The sequence below is a fragment of the Pelophylax lessonae genome (genome assembly GCF_965119305.1).
Source record: "Pelophylax lessonae genome assembly, chromosome: 1".
NCBI classification, from domain to species: Eukaryota; Metazoa; Chordata; class Amphibia; order Anura; family Ranidae; genus Pelophylax; species Pelophylax lessonae.
In genome coordinates this window covers 122,749,420-122,767,352 of record NC_138768.1, presented here as the reverse complement: position 1 = coordinate 122,767,352, position 17,933 = coordinate 122,749,420, and the positions used below count along the sequence as shown (strand labels likewise).

General features: G+C 41.8%; 1 protein-coding gene across 1 annotated transcript in view; it reads right to left on the bottom strand.

The window, feature by feature from the left end:
- Positions 1–17,933, bottom strand: part of SERINC5 (serine incorporator 5) — a 121,096-nt gene that overhangs the window by 41,079 nt on the left and 62,084 nt on the right. The window contains exons 2-4 of the mRNA XM_082268494.1: positions 14,843–15,010; positions 3,941–4,119; positions 963–1,045 (exon numbers count right to left, since the gene is read on the bottom strand). Of these exons, the coding sequence (XP_082124620.1) occupies positions 963–1,045; positions 3,941–4,119; positions 14,843–15,010 (430 nt within the window). The remainder of the gene's footprint in view (positions 1–962; positions 1,046–3,940; positions 4,120–14,842; positions 15,011–17,933) is intronic.

Genomic DNA, 17,933 nt, shown 5'->3' with positions numbered 1-17,933 from the left:
CTGAGGCTAAAAATTAGCAATTTATACAGTAATAATTTATTACAAAAATTATGAAATGTGTTTAATCCCTAAAATCTGCTGTACAGCTTGTAATATCAAAAATGCTGTAGTATTTTTCTACAATACTTAAAAGAGAAGTTTGGGATTTTTTTTTTTATTTAAAGAATCGTACTTCAACTAGGTTGGATGCAGGATGTGTCCTCTGCCGGCTCAAAGAACGAGAGCCGATCGATCAAAGGCCACTGATCACTCGGTTCTCAGAGATCCATGAGCAGAGAGCTGGTGACTGTCAGTCACCCTAAAAAACAACAATAAGAGAAGGGCGCACCGACCTAGTGCATTACCACTAAAAAGATTTATTCAAATTTTAAAATGATGTACATTATACTCACAAAACAATTGTAGATAGCACACATGTAAATATGATCAAACAAAGGATCTCCAAGGTAGCCAATGCACTACAGATGCTGGATAGTGTGCAGATGTCTGTACGGATCTGCCAAGGCCGACACGTTTCGAGGGCGAACCCTCTTCCTCAGGTCCAAAAAGTGCTCTCTTTAGACTGTCAGTCACCGCTCTCTGCTTTGCCCCTCCTCCCGCCCCCCCCACAAGCTCACTGGAGCGCTGGGCTGTGGAGAGGGCAGAAGCAGCTGGCTCAGGCTCTCAGCCGCTCGCTAAGAGGCTGAGCCAGGTGCCGCTCCAGGGTTCTGGGCGGATTCTAACCATATGGATGTAATCTTTCCCCAGCCTGGACAGGCTCTGTTGTGCTAGCTGACAGCCCACTGTCAACTGAAAACAGGTCACAGGAGTGCAGAACGAACTGCACTCCTGTGATCCACAGGAAAAGTACAGCCAAAGGCGCTTTGGCTGTACTTTTCCTTTAAGTACTGATTTTTCAGAAGAGCCAGTGAGGTCCCTTGTGGTTCCTGGTGCACTACAAATACAATAAAAGACAAAATTACCTAGAAGGAACGTATCTTGATCAGGTAGGAAGAAGGCTCCGGAACACATTGCTATAATAATTAGAAACTTGATAAACCAGAATCTGCAAATGAAACATACAGCTGCATAAATATAGATTATATACATAACTATGAAAAATGGTGGTTCAGCTTCACATAACTCCTCCAGTATTGAGTCGCTGGGCCTTGTCAATAAAGATTACGGTTGGCAAGGTTATGCCTTGTCCAGCCACTTATGAGCATCAATTACAGAAGAATGAAAATATGGTTTATACATTGGGTCAAATTAGTAAAGGGATTGCCTACTTTAAACTGACACCTCTATTCTTGGTGGGTGCTGAATCTTTAAACCACATGAGTATTATTTCTTCAATCCTTAGAAGAGTCTATTGGCGAACTCTGCACTCTTCAGTTCTTGGGTTTGCACTCCATCTGCAGCCATTATAAGATGTTCCCAAATTATAGGGAGATCATAATCTACCTTTTGTTTTCATTTTATATCATAGAGGAGGTGCAGGAACACACAATCTGAAAAAAAAAAAACTTCCAGGTAGAGAGAATTGGGAATGATATCAGGGTGATCTCACTGCTGAGTACCAGAAGGCAGAGTCTGATGTAGTCCACTAAGCTCCAACTATAACAAAATCTACCTTTCTTTTTTTTTTGTTAGTGGACACATGCTCATTGGGTTTTCAGCCGTGGTGCATGAGACTGGGATTTTGCTGCAGCTGGAGGGCACAAGCACACTACCTAGACCCATTGCTGTCAGCCTGTCAAACTGTAGGAGAGTCTGACAGCTGCTGCAGCTGGACAGGACTGGGCAATGTGGCGCATGTAACAGTATGTGCGTTTGGAGCAGTAGGTAGCCAGGGACAAAAGCCTGGACCATAAGCAGTCTGGGACTGGGCACATACTGTCCTACCACTGTGAGCACCAAGCAGTCCTGTTCAGCCAATGAATCAGAGTTTTACAGACTGTCAGCAGCGCAGTTGGACAATCATCATTGCCTTCCAGCCGCAGCCAAATGCCCAGTGTTTATGAGGCTTTAAAGAACTAAGTACTATTTGTATCTCCCTTCGTGTTGGCCCACAATTACACCAAAGGTTATCGCCTTCAGTCTATCATAAATGCTGCTTCTAGATTTAATTACATTATAACAGTTCAGTGTCCCCTCTCTACCAATCTCTCTACTGGCTTTTGTTCATCCAATGTATAATTAAAAATACGAACGACAACATATAAACCCATCCAAATGCTGCTCCAGCTACATTACCAACCGCCTCTTGAAATATCAATCCAACAGTCCACTCCACTCCTCCCAAAACCTCCTGCTCTTTTGCAGCCTTGTCACCTTCTCCATGCTTAGCTCCATGACTTCTCCAGAGCCTTCCCATCTTCTGAAACTCCTTACCCCAATCTACCCAGGTATCTCCTACTTTGTTTTCCTTTATGTGATCCCCTGAAAACCTACAGTATCTCTTCAGGGAAGCCTATTGCACCTCTACCGAAAAACTGAACTTCTACCTTTTCCTTCAGCTCACCCTTCACAGTTATTAACTTTTGTACCGTTTCTCTTAGGTTTTTTTATTGTAAGCTCCCACAAGCTCACTTCATCCTTTTGTATGCATTGCACTTTAACTGTACTGTCACCCTTAATATTTTAAAGTGTTGTGCAAACTGTTGGTAATATATACTGAATAATAATAATTAAATCTAAAAAGGCCCCTCAACATAAGATGTTCAATATTTTAGAATAAGCTAAACCCTCACAGTGATATCAATCTATTATTTTTTAGGCTACGTTTCCACTAATGCACCTACACAAAGTTGCGCGATTTCAAGTGAGACTTTGTAGTGAGACTTGTTTGCGACTACTTCTGGGGACTTCAGTGCGACTTGTCCCTTTATAGAAGGTAGTCGCACTGAAGTCATCCAAAAGTAGTGCAAAAACCTTTTCTCGAGTCGCAGCAGTTAGAGCGGTCCTAATAGAAATTAATAGGTTTTGACTTGTCATGCGACTTGACATGTGTCAAGACGCACAACAAGTCGCACTAGTGGAAATGGGGCCTTATGCCCAGTACACACGATCCGAAAATCGGGCGACGTTTCATCCGTTATTTTTCGTATTCTAGCAGCTCTCAATAATATTCGCTAACGGGAGAGGTTACTCATGATACAAATTTTCTCGGACGATAATTCTTAGCTTCCGGTATGCGTAACCACGCTGTAGCGTGTGAGGGAAAATGATGTCTACTGCTCATGCGCTGTCTACTGCTCACCATTTTTTTCGGACGAACAACATACTGATAATACTATTATCGTACGATGTGTTATAATACGATCAAAATTTTTATGCTTGCACGACCGGATAATATCGGGTGAACTGTTGTGATCGCCTCTCGTAAGCTGTGTACTAACGATTCGATTATCGTCCGATCCTTTCACAAGCGTTAATTTTCGTCCGATTTTCGGATCGTGTGTACGGGCCATTAATCTCCATACTGCTGTTGCATGGACAGTTTTGTTTATTCTGTAAAATAAAAAACAGTGCTGTGTCCGCTGCATTACATAGAATTATAATACCCATTTTTTCTCGCAGGATTAACACTTTAATATCCCTTTGTTTATTCTGTGTTCACTCCTCTTTAGTATGGTACAGTTAAGTATATTTAAAGTAAATGGGCTTTGTACTTTGGTATGTGTCAGCACCAAACTACCAACCACAACACTGTTGTTGTACACGGCTTGTGCATGGAACGTCTGAATAAACAGACTTATGCTTTTAATGGAAAGCGGCTTCCTTTTCTAGGAGTACCAACTACAACAATGTAGGCAATGAAATGGCCACAAATACAAACATTTTAGGGTGTCAGAATCTGAATTAAGCCAAATATTGTCGGCAAATAATTATTTTACAGATAGTTTTGTGCAATCTTAACACTAAAAGGAATATGCACACCTTGACAAGCTATTCTTACCCATTGTGGATGGCAGCCCGGCAGCCTCTGCTGTTTTTGATGTTTATAGTCACAGCAAAGAGTATAAAGAAGAAACAAGCCATCCCGAAACACACTCTGTACACCGCCGAATATCCAACCAGCTTCTCACAGTTCTCCCCGGCCTTCAGATGTTCACAGATATCTCCATAAAATGGAATCTAATACAGAAAATATTGGTGTCAAGAGTCAAAATGTAAATCAGTACTTACAAAAAAACACAGTACATATAAAATATAATTTCCTGTTAAATACATTATTTTGAAAAAGTTTACAACGTAGTATTTATGTACAAAGTAGTCACAATTGTTACAGTACAAGATTGAGAAGTAATCTCAGTTTAGCATTTGGATCAAAGTAAAGCCACAGACTGTCCCTCAGGATCACAGCCAATGAAGGACTACGGTGGACCTTGTTTTGATGGGTATGAACATCAATTATTAGATATAGTAAGTGGAGGGGAGCTAAGCTCACCGGAGTGTATATACAGTACATATGGACAGTCAGCCTGAGAGAAAAGCAGTTTAAATGCAGTAAACATAAGCAGATGATCCTTAGCGCTGACTGGGGGTTCAGGTGGACTTCTGTTAATGGTTCCAAACATCAATTATTAGATAAAGTTAATGGAGGTGAGCTAACACGCCTGAGGTAAACCCAAATATGGACCAGGATTTGATATAAATGTATATCAACCAATACTGGTCAGTGTTTCTTGCTGTCCAGCAGATCTAACACCACCTGCTGCCTTTCTAGACCCTCATGGAAAGGCGTTCACTATACTAGAAGGTTCCTCCTCTCCACTGCTCTGGGGTCCTCTCCACTGCTCTGGGGTCCTCTCCACTGCTCTGGGGTCCTCCCCACTGCTCTGGGGTCCTCCCCACTGCTCTGGGGTCCTCCCCACTGCTCTGGGGTCCTCTCCACTGCTCTGGGGTCCTCCCCACTGCTCTGGGGTCCTCCCCACTGCTCTGGGGTCCTCTCCACTGCTCTGGGGTCCTCCCCACTGCTCTGGGGTCCTCCCCACTGCTCTGGGGTCCTCCCCACTGCTCTGGGGTCCTCTCCACTGCTCTGGGGTCCTCTCCACTGCTCTGGTGTTGGTCACATCCCCGCCACAACTTAATTCTCTATAGGAAATCTGCTGAAGTGTAACAGTACCCTGCTATTTACTGTGCAGGGTTTTTCCTGGTGCGATAATTTCAGCATAATCCACTTCCCAGCAAAAATCATCATGTTGAAATAAACCTGGTCTAACTGTAAAATCATGTATAGCAGCTTAGTTCAGATGAAAAAGGGGATCAATCCATGAACTAAAATAAAACAAAATTTGCAGCCTTTTATAGGTTATTGATTTTTTAAGTGGGCTTTTTATTATTATAATCCTCTATTCAGCACTCTTTCACTTATGTGAACTGAAGGATACTTGTTTCAGAAAAGTAGTTTGAAGCTTGCTCATTTTTTGTAAGCGCTTGCTGAATCCGATTGCCTTCAGATAAGCAATTAGAAGATAGGAACAAGAGCATTAAAGGTATTTAGAGGAACATGGAGTCTGCCATGGTTGACCAGTCCTTTTAATGCATCCTTGTCGCAGGTGAGTAACTAAAAATGAATTGATGCACAGGGAAGTCAGGCAACTAGCATTTTCAGGAAGGGGTCAGCAATGCCAACTTACATGTCTCTTTTAAAGATTTGCATGTACAGTATATGGGCAAGGCAATATATATGAGCAGCTACAACAGTATGCCTGTGTGAATGCAACTTGTCTTAATATGAGCAGGGAATTTGCACTTGAAGTTAGAATCCATTAATTGTGGTTGATGATATAGATGGTCCTATTTTAAAACCCTTCAATAACACGATCCAAGTCAAAGTCTCTGCCTCATGTTTAATCATACCAATGAAAAAAACTAACAAATTCGACATACATTCCCATTTTATTCTGCAGATGGGGACTTATTTTAGCTTTACATATACCAAACCTAGATTAATAATAAATGTGGTTTTAATAAAGGGTGGCCGAGGTTTATTTGAGGATAATGAGCCACTGTTCACTTCCAAGCCACTTCAGTTGACGGCTCCAGCCTCAGTTTTTCCATCTGCTGGTATTAGAGGAGAGGTTTCCTTACTGCGGTTTAAACAAATATGTCAATTATTACTTCACTACGAGTCCAGGAGAGAGAAAGGAGGGCTCAAATGGAAGTAAAGAGCTCCCTAGATGAGGGCAATAAAAAGTCCAATCTATCCCAGAGGAAACCAAAGATACAGGAAACACTATTTTACACCATTTCACATACTGTTTATGTATGATGTGGACAACAAACATTATATACTTGGGTCCACTTTACTTTACAATTGTTTCAGTGTTTGTGAAGGGATTTTTTTATATGTTGGATAGATTGTGAAATGGATAGACCCTCTGTCAAGTTTTTATTGTCGTCCGTGTCCCCGCTTCATCAGGACTATTAGAGGGTGTGGGGGAGATTCACCCCTCTATTTTTCCTGATGACCATAGTCACAGAGACAGAAGGTAAGGGAAATTCCTAGATTTTAGAGCGGTCATAAGAACATGAGGTGAGGGGAAATCTACATATTGGGACAAATGTTCTAATGACAACTCTCGAAGTACAGGGGTTGGACAAATGGGAACCCCAAGAATAAGAACAAAATTGTTACCCAATATGGTGTTGGAACACTTTTGGCATCCAGGACGACCTGAATTCTCCTGGGAAATGACAAATATTATTCCAGGTCATAATCCTGCGCAATGTCCTTTTGTCTTTCGGTCGGTTGACCACGTCAACCACACTTATGCTTATCAGTCAACATTTTCCCGGAAACTGTACATGCCGTCATATTCTTTGATACTGTACATCACAACACCGAAAATTGGCAGCTTCAGTCACAGAGGCACCAGCTGAGCGGGCACCAACAATTTGCCCTCTTTGAAGACTGGTACACTCTGACATGCCTCTGAATTACTAGCAGCGCACGCGGTGAATGAGGCTTCCCACCTATTAGTTAGGCTTCTCATCACACAGCGGAAGCAAAAGAATGCAAGGAAACTGGGGGAATAGCCTGTTTTAAGGCCCCCTTTCCCTCATGGGATGGTAGCAGTAGGGGTTTTAAGCCCCCCATTGATTGATTTTGTGGTGTGGGGGGTTTTGGGTTGGGTCAAAAAAGGTCAGCTTATTGGGAATGTTCTAAAAGTTATTTGGGGTCCTCTGTGATAGGTCATTTAAGGTCCCCTGACCCCCCAGGACATTCCAGAAATTCCCAGGACCCCTATTTAAGCAAGAGGCTGAGGGGGGTTTTTGTCATTAGCCAGAGGGATATTTGAAGAGCACCTCACTAATTTTGGCTGATTTTGTTAACATTTTTAAAGTATTTATTGATTAAAAGAGTGAGGGTCCTTTCACACTGGCGGTCCGTTTCTTCATCAGTTCCGCCACATTTTTTTTATTAGAAAATCAGATGTGGACCGATCCAAATTCTATTTGGGTATAAGGTTCACTGAGATTTTAAATGTACTTCTACGTTTTAGAAATATTTGTAATAAAATTTATGATTTTAAGGAAATTGTTGTACTCTGGTGCCTACAAAGTCCATGGTTTTTCAAAATTTCTTATAAATAATTTGAGTCTGCTAGCTTGTCTCCCCCCCCTTTCCTGGCCTGCATGCTCAGATAAGAGTCTGGTATGGATTTTGGGAACCCCGCTAACAGCTGATGAATCATTGGTTGTCAAGGATGCGGTGACCGGCTTTACGACCCACTTCCTAGCATCCAACTATTCTTACATTCAGCTGTCAGCGGGGAATCTTACTGACAGCTGAGGAGTCATCGGTGCGTGGCAGCTCCTAACAGCAGATGAAAAAAACGTACCGTTTGTTCGTTGACATCCGTTTAGTTCTGCTTCCGATTTTTAAACAGAAGAAAAATAGGTCTCTCCTGTTTCAAAAAACACATGTTAATGAAGGCTGGTGTCAGCAGATGTCAACGGATGATCATCCGCTGACATCTGCTTGCCCATAGGAATACATGGGCGTCGGTTTTTTATTCGTCATCGGACGGAGGAAAGACGGGAAAGATGGACAAACGGAACGCCCCTGTAAAAGGTCCCTTATGGTGAATGGTTAAATGTTTAGATTTGTGAAAACCAATAAACAAGGCAGTTGCCGTTATTAATCATGTTTGGTGTGTCTAGTGTTCTTTGTATATTTAGAATTCATGCTGCCTACTGTCCCATGCTACATCACTTCTGATTTTAACGCAGAACATCTCACTTTTACACCTGCAGATCATGTTAGTGTTTCCATATTTTTATCCAACCCCTGTATGTCCAAAACAGGAAGTGAAGGGAAACCTCCCGAGCAGGACACAGCAAAAACTAATCTGAGAAGGGCTTTAGTGCGGATTTTTTTTTCCATACTTACATTGGTCCAGCTTGGCTTCATAACAGTATGCATATCTGAAATCCAGGGGGGGGGGGGTCGCTGGGGATGCTATAAATGACTGTAGTAGACAGCACTTCATGAGAGTGAGAGCCATAATCTTCTGGAATCTGTGCAAGTGGCTTCCCCTCTGCACAATGAAAACATGGGGTTGCTTGCTAGATGCCATTCACAGAACGTCTTTAATGTGTTCTTTAGTGAATATAAGGCATTCTCTGACTGGATACGTTTGAGATTGTGACGTTACTTCCCCTCTTCTCCACCTTGTTCATGCAGAGAAGGCTTTCATTGTATGTACAAAATCCCCAGCAGCCCTCTTAACCACTTAAGCCCCAGAAGATTTTACCCCCTTCCTGACCAGGACCTATTTTGAGATTCGGCACTGCGTGACTTTAACGGACAATTGCGCGGTCGTGCGACGCTGTACCTAAACTAATTTGACGTTCCTTTTTTCCCACAAACAGAGCTTTCTTTTGGTGGTATTTGATCACCTGTGCGATTTTTTGATCATGCGCTATAAACAAAAAAAAGAGCGTCAATTTTGCAAAAATAACAATATTTTTCACGTTTTTTATATGAAATTCCCCCCCAAAAAAATGCAAAAATCAAAATTTTTTAACATTTTCGGCCAATTGCCAAATGCTACATATGTTTGGTAAAAAAAAAAAAAAAAAAAAAAAAAAAAAAAAAATCGCAAAAAGTGTATTTTGATTGGTTTGCGCAAAAGTTATCGCGTTTACTAACAAAGGGAAAGATTTTTGTTATTTTTTTTAACGCGTAATGGCGGCAATCTGCTTTTTTTTTTGCGGTACTGCGACATTGCGGCAGACAGATCGGAGCCTTGACTGACCTTTTTGACACTTTTTGGGTTACCAGTGACATTTCTACAGTAATCAGTGCTATAAATATACACTGTTACTGTAAAATTACACTGGCAGTGAAGGGGTCAACTTTTTTGAGAGGGAGGGGTTATGTGTGTCCCTAGGGGCGTGATTCTAACTGTGATTGGCTGTGGCTTGAGATGTATGAACAGTGATCAACGGTTCTACATAGTAGAACCGTATGATCATCATTCATACACCGGGGAGAATGACAGGCGGCTTGTTTACATTAGCCGCCTGCCTTTCTCCCTCTCCACCGACGATCGCAAGTGATCGGCGGGCGATCGGGTCCGCCGGTCACAAGCGCGGGGGGGGGGGTCCGGGAGCGCGCCTCCGGACGCGCACTCGCTCCTGGGACCCTCACAGGCTAGCGACGTAGACCTACGTCGCTCTGCCTGTGAGGGGCTGACTGCCGCAGGAAATATACTGTGAGCAGTCGGCAAGTGGTTAATATCCCATGTCTACTTACATGGAGCCAAGCTGGCCCAATGTAATATTGCAAAAAATATTTCTAGAGTTCAGCTTTAATCGTTCAATAAAATATCAAACCAACCAACACAACCTATCATAATAAATATAATATATGTTTTGGTAGGTTGCCATGACTCATTCATTTGTTTTGATAGTTAAAAGCTGGATGAAAGTGGCAGGAGACTGCCCCATGTCTTGCACTGATCACTGAAAGTCTACAGACTAGTCAAACCAGATTCCTTATCTGACATCAGTGGTGTCTCAGATGTCTCATGGCGGCACAATGCCATGATTGATTTCATCTCTTCAGCGGGGTGATAGTCAAGTTCGACTTCCGTTCTGCCTTCACAATGTGACAGAAACCTGTTCACAGCTCGTTAGAAACCACAACGTTGGAACAGTCATTTGAAAACTCTTTTTATTACTTCCACAATCTGCAGCCAGGCAAACATGTAAACTTTACATTACAATGGGGCTCATTTATCAATATATTAAAGAACCGTGTCCCCACAGCACTCGATTATACTCTTCCTCCAATTTCAAACTTGCACTGTAAACATGGAAACACGAACGCAAAAGGTTTCTACAAGTCTGGACACATGCAAAAAGATGTCACTTCAGACTCAGTCTGTGAGATGGACATAAAATCCCCTCTGACTATATCCAGTAAGGCAGAACCTCTTACTAAAGAGTTGTCTGTAAATTCTGTTGATCTGACAGCTCAAGCCTAAATCAAATTGTGCGATTGTGTGTGGCAAGAATCTAAGCAAATATGTAAGGAGAGTATTATAAAGATTGCCATTGTCGACTTCCTCCTGAAAATGCTAAATGCCTGGCTATCATGCTTCAGTACTGTCAGATCTAGGCACCCATACGATATGTACATACCCACTACAGCTGCAGTCCAGTATAGTATCCTTTCAGTCCAATGATTATTACTCTATAATCCCTGATGAAGGGAGGGTTGGGCCCCCGAAATGTGTTGGCTTTTCTGTTTTTTTTTTTTTTGCTTCTTGTAAACCTTACAAACTAGTGTGTCGCTAGCATCCTTCTAACATTTCACTGTTTTCTTCAGCCGGCTATAGACGGATCAAAATTTGGCCGGCTCACCAGGAACCAACTGAATTTCAATCTGCGTATAGGCAGGCTGGTTGGCTGAAGTTGGTTCATTAATCGACTTCAGCCTGTTTTTTTTTTCACCTGATCACTACCCCCAGCTAAAGCTGCCAGCAGTGATCATTGTATTCTACCAGTGGAGAAGGTCTCCCATCGGCAGAACACAATAGCACTGCAGGAGGAATTGAAGGAAGCTTTTAGGAAATAAAATGTCTCAATTCCCCCATCAACACAGTCAGTGTTGATGGGGAAAACGAGCAACTTTCATTCCTTTGACCAGTGGCTGCGTATGGCCTTCCTTAAGCCATATACACACTATTAGATATTTTCGTGCAACAGAAAAAAAAAAAAAAAAAAAAAAAAAACGGTCAGCTCTGATCCGAGCTGCTATACTAACCAATGCGAGGTTAGTTCAGTGATCTCCCCCTCTAAGCTGTTGTGTTCTGATGGCCAGAACACTCTGATCAGCGCTCTCTGCCATTAGCTGAAAGAGCTGATTGGGAGTCAATCGGATGCTGGTTTTCTAGCTTCTGTCAAACCGACATAGACACGGCCAAATGCAGTCTCCAGACATTCAGCCCATGTGCATGGGGCTTTAGTCACAGACATGAAAAATTCTTGCAGCCAGAGGAGTCAGAGAACCCCTTACTTACATACTTTATTCAAAAATTAAGGCTGTTAAATCTGTAGCTGGCCATACAGGTCTGCTTTATAGTCTACTTTCTGTACGCTGACACTTACCTTCCCTGTGTTCCTCTCCCACCCTATGCAACATCATCGTTGGAGCTCACACAGAGCTAAAGACTTTCCCCGTGTGGAAATTCTTGGGACCAGGAGACTGGCTACTCGTCATGGAAGGAAGGGGACAGGATCACATGCTTCCCTATACTGGGTATTTCACAGAGCATTGCTGGTGAATGAAGCAAGGGAGATTGGGGGATGGTAAGTAGCTACAACGAAGGAAGTGGGCTACTGGGTGAACCTGTTACCTTTCCCAAATAGACTTAGTGACAGGTTTACTTTAAGCAGAAAGACGTGGAGAGGTCTCATAATTGCCCCCATCCCTTGCATTGTGCCAGGCACTGCTGCTATATTTTTGTATCACCATCAATATATCTTTCTCAAAATGGTGGAAATCTCGAATACTTTGAGCACTGACTAGTGTCGGGTCGCATATAAATTAATAGCACAATTTGCAATACAGGGAGTGCAGAATTATTAGGCAAATGAGTATTTTGACCACATCATCCTCTTTATGCATGTTGTCTTACTCCAAGCTGTATAGTGTAACGCTCCTGCGTTTTACGTATGATGTGGATTTTCAGCTGCAGAAATATTCCACTTCAGTAGTCATGTAGAGAAACGCTTTCCCATTCCCAACTCTCAATGACTCATCATGTGTGGATGATCCCCAACTCTCAATGACTCATCATGTGTGGATGATCTCAATTCAGCAAGTAAATACACACACTCAATAAGATGTTTCCTAGAGTGATTTATGTATATAGTAACACAGTGATGATAGGCTGAAGAGACAGGTTGGGTAGAGATGGTAGATGACAGACACTTGAAAGGAAATGTTCTTGAAAGTAAGATAGTAGCAGATGGGATGCAGATAGGTTTAGCAATCATGTATGGTAGCAGATGACAGAGAAGCAGGTGGACATACAAGAGAGATCAACCCAGTGCAAGAACAGGTGGTAGTAGGCTCAAGAGCTAGCAATCTTAGATAATGCAGATGTAGTAATAGTCCTTAGTATGCAGAGCTAGATAGTGTAAGCTTTAGTATAAAGGTTATAGAGGTTTCCCCTGTGGGGTACTTATCACTAATAGCAATGTAGCAGAGGAGAGGTTCGGCAAGAGCGGATGATCCGGTAGCGGGATACAGGGATCAGCGCAGCGTGGTTCCGACAGCGAGGTGTGCTTGCAAGCATGAGAGCTTCAAGACAGGTTAGCATCAATGCACAAAGCAGTTTGAACGAACACATGTGAGTGAGAGCCGGCGATCTAAATAGCCATCCAGTCCGGCGCTCAGTGATGACAGCATCAGTCTTAAAGGTGTATGCGCACCTTACCAAAAGAGAATGGTGGGGCGCATACACTTATGAAAGAGTAATTAGGGTACCCAAAGGTACCAGAACATTACATATAGGCTCGAAAGCCTACTACCAATTAAGCATATTAGGTGATGTGCATCTCTGTAATGAGAAGGGGTGTGGTCTAATGACATCAACACCTATATCAGGTGTGCATAATTATTAGGCAACTTCCTTTCCTTGGGCAAAATGGGTCAAAAGAAGGACTTGACAGGCTCAGAAAAGTCAAAAATAGTGAGATATCTTGCAGAGGGATGCAGCACTCTTAAAATTGCAAAGCTTCTGAAGCGTGATCATCGAACAATCAAGCATTTCATTCAAAATAGTCAACAGGGTCGCAAGAAGCGTGTGGAAAAACCAACGCGCAAAATAACAGCCCATGAACTGAGAAAAGTCAAGCGTGCAGCTGCCAAGATGCCACTTGCCACCAGTTTGGCCATATTTCAGAGCTGCAACATCACTGGTGTGCCCAAAAGCACAAGGTGTGCAATACTCAGAGACATGGCCAGGGTAAGAAAGGCTGAAAGACGGCCACCACTGAACAAGACACACAAGCTGAAACGTCAAGACTGGTCCAAGAAATATCTCAAGACTGATTTTTCAAAGGTTTTATGGACTGATGAAATGAGAGTGAGTCTTGATGGGCCAGATGGATGGGCCCGTGGCTGGATTGGTAAAGGGCAGAGAGCTCCAGTCCGACTCAGACGCCAGCAAGGTGGAGGTGGAGTACTGGTTTGGGCTGGTATCATCAAAGATGAGCTTGTGGGGCCTTTTCGGGTTGGGGATGGAGTCAAGCTCAACTCCCAGTCCTACTGCCAGTTTCTGGAAGATACCTTCTTCAAGCAGTGGTACAGGAAGAAGTATGCATCCTTCAAGAAAAACATGATTTTCATGCAGGACAATGCTCCATCACACGCGTCCAAGTACTCCACAGCGTGGCTGGCAAGAAAGGGTATAAAAAGAAGAAAAGCCAATGACATGGACTCCTTGTTCACCTGATCTGAACCCCATTGAGAACCTGTGGTCCATCATCAAATGTGAGATTTACAAGGAGGGAAAACAGTACACCTCTCTGAACAGTGTCTGGGAGGCTGTGGTTGCTGCTGCACGCAATGTTGATGGTGAACAGATCAAAACACTGACAGAATCCATGGATGGCAGGCTTTTGAGTGTCCTTGCAAAGAAAGGTGGCTATATTGGTCACTGATTTGTTTTTGTTTTGTTTTTGAATGTCAGAAATGTATATTTGTGAATGTTGAGATGTTATATTGGTTTCACTGGTAAAAATAAATAATTGAAATGGGTATACTGTATATTTGATTTTTGTTAAGTTGCCTAATAATTATGCACAGTAATAGTCACCTGCACACACAGATATCCCCCTAAAATAGCTAAAACTAAAAACTACTTCCAAAAATAGTCAGCTTTGATATTAATGAGTTTTTTGGGTTCATTGAGAACATGGTTGTTGTTCAATAATAAAATTAATCCTCAAAAATACTAATTTGCCTAATAATTCTGCACTCCCTGTACTCTGACAGTGTGTTGTTAACTTTACAATTTGGATTGGAAGTTTTGGCTAACTACACAGCTCAAATATTGATAATTTCCTGTGAATTGCCTGAATCCTGAGCAATGGCTGGCTCTGTTGATACTACCTGACTCAACAAACTTTGATTGAGAGAAAAAGGTTGGCTAAACAGTGACTGTCACTGACAGCCAGCTGCAGTCAGTTTGGATATTCTAACGCGGGTGTCAGCTGTCAGAATACAATAGCAGGCAGCGGAGGATTTCTCTATTAACACTGTTTAGTGGATAGATTTCCCTCTTTATTGTTATCGCCAGGTTAAGATACACAAAAGAAGCATCATACTCACGTGCTCTTCCAGTAATTTAGCCACGGATGGCGACATCATCACAGCACAGACCACAGTGACAAGGAAGAAGAGCAAGGCATACATGATGCGAGTGCTTGTAGACTGTTTGATCCCCGGGCAGCAAGTGCAGCATAGTGCACAGGCTGCAGAGCCACAGCAACAGGCAACCTGCAAGACAACACAGCAATTAGCACAGGAGCTGGGATGATCAATAACCACATGTCAGCTAATAACAGAACTCAACTAAGAATTAAGAGGGTTTCCATGCAGACTTCACATTTACCTAAAATAAATACTACAGTCAACATGTTTCTGGTCCCGTCTGCATCCCTATTGGGGAGATCTAACCTCTCTTTCCTAAAGACCATTGTCAATGGAGGAGAAAGCGATGGGAAAACTCAAAATGTTATAGTTGTCACCAGAATATTCCAATGGGTATACTGTACCTGCTCTGGTGAGAACTGGTAAAACGGTAGAGATTTCCACCAATCTTTGAAAATTTCTACTTACTTCCTGTTCTTTCAAATCCATTTTTTACCCCTTCCCTTCCGCTGCGGTCTTAAAATCTAAATTAAAAAAAAAAAAAAGACTCTCCAATACCCATCTAAAAAAAAAAAAAGACTCTCCAATACCCATCTATCTTCAGCTTGGGGCTCTCACCAGATGCTGGTACCAACACTGTGTGGAGGGGGTGTCACGTACAGTGGGTATAAAAAGTCTACACACCTCAAAAGGTCAGGTTGTTGTGATGTATAAAAATAAAACACAGATAAAGAATTTCAGAACTTTTTCCACCTTTGATGTGACCTATAAACTGTATAACTCAATTCAAAAACAAACTGAAAACTTTTAAGGGGGAAGGGAGGGGGGATGGGGGGAAAGAAGTAAAAAAAAAAAAAATAATGTAGTTGCATAAATGTGCACACCCTCATAACTGGGGGTGTTCATAATTAAGCAATTACATTCAAACATGTTAAATAGGAGTCAGTACACACCTGCCATCATTTAACGTGCCTCGGATTACCCCAAATAAAGTTCAGCTGTTCTAGTAGGTCTTTCCTGACATTTTCTTAGTGGCATCCTACAGCAAAAGCCATGGTCCGCAGAGAGCTTCCAAAGCATCAGAGGGATATCATTGTTAAAAGATATCAGTCAGGAGAAGGGTACAAAAGAATTTCCAAGCCATTAGATATACCATGGAACACAGTGAAGACAGTCATCAAGTGGAAAAAAATATGGCACAACAGTGACCGGACGTCCCTCCAACATTGAGGAAAAGACGAGAACATAACTGGTCAGGGAGGCTGCCAAGAAGCCTACAGCAACAATAAAGGAGCTGCAGGAATATCTGGCAAGTACTGGCTGTGTGATACATGTGACAACAATCTCCCATATTCTTCATATGTCTGGGCTGTGGGGTAGAGTGGCAAGACGGAAGCCTTTTTTTTACGAAGAAAATTATTCAAGCTCAGCTAAATTTTGCGAAAACACATCATACAAGCATACACCCAAACCAACAAAGAAATGGCTTCACCAAAAGAAGATTAGAGTTTGGAATGGCCCAGCCAGAGCCCAGACCTGAATCCGAATGAAAATCTGTAGGGTGATCTGAAGAGGGCTGTGCACAGGAGATGCCTTCACAATCTGACAGAATTGGAGTGTTTTTTAAAAAGGTGCTGCAACAAAAGTATTAATTTAAGGGTGTGCACACTTATGTAACCATCTTATTTTAGGTTATTTGTTTATAGGTCACATTAAAAGGTGGAAAAAGTTCTGAAATGATTTATCTTGGTCTCATTTTCTTTTTTTATTACATCACAGAAACCTGACATTTTAATAGGGGTGTGTAGACTTTTTATATCCACTGTCGGTACTAAAATTGAACGACATTTAGATACAGCCAGCCAATCATAGCTTTGCTAAAATTAAGATCCTTTGGTTTGACAGCGCTCACTTGGTTCCCTACTGCAGCTGTGTTCTGAGATGAGCCAATAGGCACCAGAAGCTGCGGACAATTACTACTAAATGGGTTTTTCCAATGACTTGCATAGAAAAAAAAAAAAAAAAAAAAAGTGTTCACATCTCATAATTCATTAACATGCATAATTATTCTGTTTATAAATAACTACAAAATAATAATAATAATAAAAATTAGATAATTTTTCAAGTACATAAAATCAATCACGATAGCACTGAAAAAGGTTGTAGTTAAAAAAAAAAAAAAAAAAAAAAAAAACAAAAAAAAAAAAAAAAAGGATATTGATTGTTACATAGTTGGTGAGGTTGAAAAAAAGACATCAGTCCTTCCAGTTCAACCCATAATGTGTGTGAGATTGTAATTGCACTTATTACACATTTTGTATCATTTCATTTGTTTTCTATTTGTTAACAAAATTGATTTCTAAATGTATATATATATATATTTTGCAGCGCCTTTCCATATATTCCTATTTTGCCAATATTACCTGCAAAATAATTGTGATGGAAATTATGTAGAATTTCATTAATTAACGGATTACCAATATCAAGCTACAGCCCAGGGATCTTCCATGCACGATGGCCATTTCTGGTTGTGAACTAACTCATTAGAACTCTAGGGCTGGGTTCACACTGGGGTGGCTTTATAGTCGCCCGACTCTGAAGCCGCCCCGTGCAGCGCGACTCCAGCGGGGCTTGCAAATGACTTTTCTAATAGAAGTCAATGCAAGTCGCCCCCAAAGTAGTGAAGGAACCTTTTTCTAAGTCAGAGCGACTTGAGTTGCTCCAATTAGAACGGTTCCATTGCACTGAATGGAGCGCGACTCACCGGGCGGCTAAGTCGCCTGACAAGTTGCCCCAGTGTGAACCGGGACTAACTTGAACAGGCATGCTAGGATAACGATTTTGGAAAAGAAAAAGGGAAAAAAATTCTACATTTGATACCTAAAGAACGTTTTTAAATACTAAACATTTTTTTTTATTACCCCTGGACCTAAAGTAAGGCGAGGTGAGCATTGGTTTTGTTTTTAGCATGCGATCTGATGATCTTTAAAACTGGTGATTCATATCTGTTTTTACTTTTAACACACTGAACAGACTTCTAAATACTCAT